We start from the raw sequence: 8171 nt of genomic DNA on the forward strand, positions 1-8171 counted from the left end.
TCAGAAGACATGCTGCTTCACGGTTCAGTTTGGCATCCCAGGCCAGGGTGGTTCTGCTTACCCGCATGGAGATTGAAAGGGACAAGCTATCAAAACTAGGCTACAAAGAGCCAGTCATCAATATGATCATGGCCTCTAGAAGGCCGTCTACCCCAAGGATCTACAATACTACTTGGAAGGCCTTTGTCTGATGGGCTCAGCGGAAGGCTGACCCATTGCATCCGGAAATTAGATCACTACTGGAGTTCCTACAAGGACGGTCTGGTAAGTACTTCAGCCAGGAGGATTTTGGAACTAGGCACTCTGTCAATTCAGTTGGAGCTGTGTTTTTCACAAAGACAAGGTAGTTCTGAGAACAGGTTCCATGTTTTTTTGCCCAAAGGTCAATACTAAGTTTCACAGATCACAAGAGATTTGTTTGCCATCATCTTCTCCAAATTCAACCCATCTGGAGGAAAAAGTTTGGCATACACTGGATGCGAGGAGAGTGCTCAAATGCTATATTCTCAGAATGGCCTGTTTCAGACGGACAGAAGATATGTTTGTTAACATTTTTCCTCTTAACACAGGGAGAAAGATGTCTAATTCTGCCATAAGCAACACTATGAGATCCTGCATTACTGTAGCCTACAGGAGTATGAAACGAGTTCCTGCAGGTATCACAGCCCACTCTCTTCACAGTGCTGCAACGAATATGGCCTTTGCCATATTCTAGTGATGGGTCTCACTAGACGGGACCACATCCAGCCTGTGCTGAAGGTGCTGCACTGGCTGCCTATAGCATACCGGATTCGCTTCAAAGTGCTGGTTCTTACCTATAAAGCCCTTGATGGCCAGGGTCCAGTGTACCTAAGGGACCGCCTTTCCCCATATGTTCCCCCAAGAGCACTACGGTCTGGGGCGCAGCACCTACTGGTGGTTCCAGGCCCCAAGGACATCAAGCTGGCCGCAACCAGGGCCAGGGCTTTCTCGGCGGCAGCTCCTGTCTGGTGGAACGAGCTCCCAGAGGAGATCCGGGCCCTGCGGGACTTGGCACAGTTCTGCAGGGCTTGCAAGACGAAGCTTTTCTGCCAGGCCTTTGCATAGGAGCCACCGCCGCCTTTGTGCCACCACCGAGTTGCCATCTATGACGGTGGATTAGATCTATAAGTGAACCGGCCCTGGGAAGATGCCTAGGTGACCAAGAACTTATATTGTCAGGCTAGGTTGATAAAAGGATCCCATCTTGGAGAGATAAGTTAATATCTATAGCACCGCACTATTTATTGATTGTTTTATACTGTTTTAACTGTTTGTTATAGCATTTGCCGCTGTTGGAAGCCGCCCTGAGCCCATCTGGGGAGGGCAGGATACAAATCTAATAAATAAATAAATAAGAGGCAGTTGTTCACAAGGTGTCATGGAAAGAAAAAGCCAAGGAACTTGAAGGGTAAAAGGAGATGCTGAAAGATAAAGGTGGCTTAAGGCTGCTGGTGAAGGAGTTGTGGCGTTGAGGATATCAAAGACGATTTTGTTTTCTAAAACGTGTGCTTGTTATGGACACATAATAACACTTCCATTTGGCAGTATTTGTGTACATGCTCAAAAGTCCTTTGTGGCAGAACTATACCATGTGCCATTTTGCAAATATGTATTGTCTTATATTTGTTTGTTTAAAACATTTATAGTCTGTTTTTCTATTATCTCAAAGCAGCTACAGACACAATAAACCATATTTAAACGAGAAGATAAAATATGGAGAACACAATATGAAAAAACAGGTTCTCTTGATTGTCAAAGTTCACTCATGAAACCTTGAAAGCTAAACCAAGGGCCAGTAGGCACCTCTTTTATTCCCCTCCCCCCCACACATGCACACACTGCAGTTAAAGCAGCAACTTTGCACCTTGGGTGGTGGTGGGGGAGTTGTTCAACAGCCTTGGAGCAAGTGGTGAAATCAGCCTGCTTTTAACCATCAAAGTTCTCACTACCTGCACTGATAATGAAGCTGGACATGAGGAACACAATAGCTACAAGGGTTGCTAAAAAGAGAGTACCTATATACTGCAGAACATCTGTGGAGAATGCAACTGGATTTGTGAAATACTTGTGGTTGTAGCTGTGAAGCAAATATCTAACATACTGTACTTAATTTTGATGCACAGCACAAGTGGAGGTACTTTCTGCTGCCCTCCGAGCCTCAGGTCTGGACCCTCTGGAAGAAGCTACCACAGGTATTGACAAGTTGGCAGATTGTCAGAGTGAACTGAGGATCAAAGACCAGCTCAACTGCAAATTAATTCAGGATGACACTGTGCCTTCACTCAACAATGCTGTTGAGGTAAACATTTAGTTGCTTTGAATGTATGACTTAAAATATTAATGGGGAAACCTTTATTGTTAGAAAATAACTAGCTTTATTTGTGTACTTTGTAGGAAACAATGCCTGCTGTAGGGTGAAGTAGCATACAGTTCTACCTAGTTGTCTTTTACACTGGACAGTGATGCCCCTTGACAGTATCCATTTGCTGTAGTACTTGAATATAAATTTTTGTCCTGCCCCCTAGAGCTTGCAGCCGTAAAGTCTTATTAAAACTGAAGTTTTATCATTTGTCAGTAATAGATGAAATGTTTTCCAAGTTGTTTTCCAGTAAAGCCTTGTGCCCTGCAGGCAAGTGTATAAGAGAAATCTGTTCAGGACCTGAACTCTGTATCATCAGGGTGGAACAGCACACCTGTAATTAACCAGATAAAAAGAGATGTTTGGAGGAGGTTCTATTACTCCTTGGTAAAAAAAAATGATTTGCATGCTGAAGGTCCCAGGTTCAGTCCAGCATCTCTAATTTAAAGGTCACAGAGTTCAAAAAAACTTTGCCTGAGGCTTTGGAGATCTGTTGCCATTCAGAATAGACCATACTGGATTGCATATACTGAATCAGTCCTTTGATCTAAGGCAACTTCATGTACACAGCTGCATAAAGTGTATAGGGCCTTTGCACTGGCTGGCTGCTGGTTCCTAAAAAGGTGTTATGTTATGGCAGAGATGCTGTCCTCTTTCAATGTCAGCAGCAGCCCTAATCTGTACTATCAGTTTCTGAAAAAGGGTAGTCTGTAATGTAGCCCTCTAAGATCATTTGTTTGCAGGTTAATTGAAAACTAGATTATTAGAAAATTACAATTCACAGATCACTTAAGACTGCTTTAAATTCCCATTCAAACGATGCATAAAGCAGATTACTCATCTGGTAGTAAGTTGGTTCTAACAGGCATGATTCAGACATAAACCAAGCTGTGATTTGGTACAACTTGAAAGAGTTTTGCGCTTGTGCATGTGCACTTGCACACAAACGTCAAAGTCAATAAATGGCTGGTGCACACCATTCTAGCATTGCATTTGAACTACCAAACTATGGTTTGCATTCCCCTCACCAAAACAGGATAGTAGAATATTGTTTGGTAGTTTTGATGATACACCAAACTATACTTAGGCATTGTTTCTGAATCTTGTGATCGAAGTGAAACAAATATAGTAGGAATGTAGTGTGCCATCCAGAATCATTAGGCCTAGGATCAGTTTTGCACATGACTTTTTGAAATTGGAACAGAAAAAGTAAATATGCATATAAAAATGTATGGACGTATTTTGAAATTGTAGCATGTAGCAATGTCTACATGTATAATGAACAAACATGATGGTCTCTATAATGTATTTCCTCAAATACAAGGCTAGGTTTTTTCCTAGGTACGCCATCAAAAAAAAAAAAAGAAAAAGAAAAAGAAAAGAGGGAATCATCTTAAGTTCACATACAATTTACAGTTATCTCCACTAATAAAAATCTTTTTTGTATAACATTTTTAAAGGGGGGAGAGTTATGTTACATTCATGACTGTCTTCTTTTTGAGTAAATAAGGTATGTTTCCCCTGTTGAGACCTTGTAGGAAATGTCATTCATGATGCGAACTTTGTGGAATTTTTTTGTTAAAGCAAAATATGTTGATGAAGTTCATACTAGGCATATGAGCTTCAGTGACTTCAAGAACCAATCTTTGGGGTGATATATATGAGCTTCTTGGCTACTGAGCTCCTCTGGCTTGGATAGTAAACCTGAGCCAGAGAATAATTCTGTTCCACTCTACCCCAATTTATCTACCCTGTTGATGGGGAGGCAACAGGAAAGAGAGAGTGAGTTTTTCCTGTGTTGTACCTCCATATTTCTTTATTTCTCCACTTTCCCCCACCTCATACGTTCCGGGAATTTATGTTTGCAGAATTTGACACTAACTATTGGGATCTTCCTAGGTGGTGGTATAATTCCTAGTGCGTCACCCATTCCCCAACACAGCAGATATGTTAAAGTGTACATCAAGAAGAGAAAGGAAATTTTCAGGGGCATTAAGGGTCCTGTGGTGCTCTTACTAACATCACTAGGTTAACCACAGCCAGGCTTGAACTTGAATAAAATAAACTTTTTGACTATTCAACATCAAAAACTCAGTTGTTTGAGCTAAAGTTTTTTGGGGTGTGTGTTGTTGTCCATGTCTCGTTAAACCTTTTGATTTCAGTAAGATTTAACCATACCTTGCTGTCTCTGGATTGCACCAGTATTTCAAATAATTGGTTGTTAACTTGTTTGGGGGCAGAGTTGAGTTATAAATACCAAGTTATAGCAGTGGTATATTTGATGGAAATTATTTAACTGAACTAAATTATTATTTCTGAATGTAAAGTCTTAAGTGTTATAAGACATTGTTTTGCTCTTCACCACAGAATATTGTAGAATCTGCTCTTCGCTATATTCACAATGATTCAGATTTGAGCACTAACAGTAGTTTCAGTCCTGAAGAGGAAAAAAAATCTAAAATTCAGGTATTTAAAGAGCTTTTTCTATGGCATTTCAGTTTATCATAGAACTTTTTACATATGACAGCAGTATCTGTCAGATATCTCAAAGACAAAAATTTAGTTGACAGTCTGCTTTGCTTAAAATTGTCCATTTAGTTTTCCTCTCTTCTTTAGAATACTGAATTTTGATACTTAAAACTGTTGTTCAGCCTAAGCAGCTATAGCCAGCTCATGAGCACCTGAGTTTCAAATGTGAGTTGTGCAAACATGACACATGAGCCATGAAAGCCAAGAATGGCTGTTCCATGTCAAGCTCTGTGTACAGCTCTTATGGATGGGCACAAACTGGGAAAACCCAGTTCAGGATGTGTCCCAAACCTGAACCAAGCTCCTCTGCCAAACTGAACCAGTTTGGGATGCGGTGGGGCACCTCCGGGGTCTGAGAGACTCCAAAATTGCAGGGCATCTCCAGCTGACTCTCCTCTACCTGCCCACCAAGTTTGATGACAATTGGACTTGGGGGTCTGAGTTTATGGACCTCCAAACAAGATGCCCCCAGGAAAGTGCTTTTCGGGGAGATTTCAGGTTTGGGTTCTGGAGTGTATAGAATGAATCCTGTTTGAGCTAGAGGCATCACACTCACAGTAGACCTCCCTGGGATGTCTCCCTACATGCCCTACAAGTTACTTGTGGATTGGATCGGGGGGGGCGTCCGAGTTACAGACACCCAAACGTGCCCCCAGGAAAGTGCTTTTTGGGGAGATGTCAGACGCGGGTTAAGGCATGTGTGAACTAGAGGAATCAAACTTGCAGCGGACCTCACCGGGATGCCCCCTATATGCACTGACTTGGGGGGGGGGTCTAATTTGCAGCCCACCAAGGAAGGTGCCCCTAGGAAAGAGATTTCTGGGAAAATGTCAGGTGTGGGTTCTAGGCCTTATAATGATAGGACGGACCCTATGTGACCTAGTAAAGGGGAGGCATCAAATTTGCAGCGGACCTCTCCACGATGGACACCTCCCCCCCCCAAAAAAAAATGTGTGAGAGAACTGTTGCTGGCACTGTTATGGATGGATGTGTCCCTGGCTGGGCCCATCCTCTCTCCAACAACCAGATGAATGCAGGGCAGCCTCCTCTGCCCTGGCCTGGGAGCTACCCGCATAGTAGGTGGCTGTAGTGCAGGGCCGGGCCAACCCTCCTGCCTTGCCCAGGAGCCACCCGCATGGTTGCAGGTGGCTGCAACCCGGGCCTACCCTCCCTCTACGGATTGACGTGATTATGGGGCAGGGCCAGCCCTCTTGCCCTGCCCAGAGACTGGAAGCCACCTGCATGAACACCCAGGAACCACATCCATCCCTTGCAATCACCTTGTCAGCGGGCCAAGTGAGAGGGGATGAGTCCCGACTGGGACCCACGTAACCACCAGCTTCTTCCACAATTGAGGACACAGTCAGGGGCCTTGACTTAGGAGGGCTGTGAGCCACCCCGTCTCCCTGCTCACACCAAGCACGGGGTGTTAGCCTATTGGCCACTTCTCTCATGATGGGGAGAATACTCATTTTAGCTGAACACCGCCCAAGAAAAACAGGTCCGGGGAGGTGAAAGGGATAACCCTGGCATGCGGTGAATGCATTCAAGGACAGTATGTTCAGCATTGCAAGTTACGACCACCAGTGATTCTCCCCAGAAGGATTTGTCCATACCTCATAATCACTTTGCCAGCAGTCAGACTGAGCAGCCACGGCCAGGACTTTTGAATAGAGCCTGGGATACACATGCTTCCATGCAAGGATGATGCCGCGGCTGCTACTCCCCTTGGAATGTTGGCTGTCTCTGCACTGCGGTCACCTTGCCAGCGGTGCGAGTGAAAGGGACAGGAGCCATTTAGCAAGCCCCCCCCCCCCCAGACCTGGAGACCCGGAAGATAGGGAGGGAAAAACCTCCCAAAAAAGGCCCATGGCCATGCCCACGTAGCCTCTCAGTTTCACCTTGATATTAGACAGCGGGAAGGGGATGGCTATTGAGCCCCAGGACAATAGTGAGGAGGAAGACCTCACCCGCACTGACACCAGAACGAGGCCCGGGGAAAATTGTTGGCCATGACCAACCTGCAGTTACTTGTAAGCAGGGTGAGTGAGAAGCGCTAAAACTGCCCGAAAGGGAAACCTGGAGAGTCCTGGATAGGGATGTGCAAAAAAAAAAAATTCGGTAAAATTCGGATTCGGGTTTATTGGACCCGAATTTTTTCGGGAAACCCGAAAAAACCCGAATATCTATACCGGTAAAGCATAGATATCCGAAAATTTTCGGGAATCCCGAAAAATTCGGGTCCATTGTAACCAATGGGGCCATTGAAGTCAATGGCAAAAATCCTCTTGAAACTTTGCGGGGGGCTGGGGGGGAGGGGGTTTGGGGTAGAGGCTCCAAACTTGGAGGGTGCTCACTGGAACCTCTTCCCAACATGCCCACCAAGTTTCAAGGCGATTGGACAAGGGGGTACAATTTTATGGCCCCCCAAACAGGTTGCCCCCAGATCAGCCTTCTGCAGTTTATTCCCGGTTTGCCGCCGAAATTCGGCGGCAATTCGGCAACATTGTATCATATGGCCCTTGGAGTTGGAGGCTCCAAACTTGGAGGGTGGTTACTAGAACCTCTCCCCAACCCACCCTCCAAGTTTCATGAAGATTGGACCAGGGGGTCCAATTCTATGGGCCCCCAAACAGGTTGCCCCCATCCCATTGTTCTCTATGGTGGGAAAAAAATTACATTTTTTCCCACCATAGAGAACAATGGGATGGGGGCAACCTGTTTGGGGGCCCATAGAATTGGACCCCCTGGTCCAATCTTCATGAAACTTGGAGGGTGTGTTGGGGAGAGGTTCTAGTAACCACCCTCCAAGTTTGGAGCCTCCAACTCCAAGGGCCATATGATACAATGTTGCCGAATTGCCGCCGAATTTCGGCGGCAAACCGGGAATAAACTGCAGAAGGCTGATCTGGGGGCAACCTGTTTGGGGGGCCATAAAATTGTACCCCCTTGTCCAATCGCCTTGAAACTTGGTGGGCATGTTGGGAAGAGGTTCCAGTGAGCACCCTCCAAGTTTGGAGCCTCTACCCCAAACCCCCTCCCCCCCAGCCCCCCGCAAAGTTTCAAGAGGATTTTTGCCATTGACTTCAATGGCCCCATTGGTTACAATGGACCCGAATTTTTCGGGATTCCCGAAAATTTTCGGATATCTATGCTTTACCGGTATAGATATTCGGGTTTTTTCGGGTTTCCCGAAAAAATTCGGGTCCAATAAACCCGAATCCGAATTTTACCGAATTTTTTTTTTTTGCACATCCCTACT

At 45.2% G+C, this 8171-nt stretch overlaps 1 protein-coding gene across 2 annotated transcripts in view; it reads left to right on the forward strand.

Moving 5' to 3' along the window:
- The window catches only part of PPP4R1 (protein phosphatase 4 regulatory subunit 1), a 63062-nt gene that overhangs the window by 32349 nt on the left and 22542 nt on the right, over positions 1–8171 (forward strand). Inside the window, exons 12-13 of one of the 2 annotated variants that reach the window (XM_015406613.1) lie at positions 2145–2320; positions 4748–4846. In XM_015406613.1, the coding sequence (XP_015262099.1) occupies positions 2145–2320; positions 4748–4846 (275 nt within the window). The remainder of the gene's footprint in view (positions 1–2144; positions 2321–4747; positions 4847–8171) is intronic. The other variant, XM_015406614.1, reaches the window with a different exon arrangement.

This window comes from Gekko japonicus, unplaced genomic scaffold (genome assembly GCF_001447785.1).
Source record: "Gekko japonicus isolate JY-2015 unplaced genomic scaffold, Gekko_japonicus_V1.1 scaffold138, whole genome shotgun sequence".
Lineage (NCBI taxonomy): Eukaryota > Metazoa > Chordata > Lepidosauria > Squamata > Gekkonidae > Gekko > Gekko japonicus.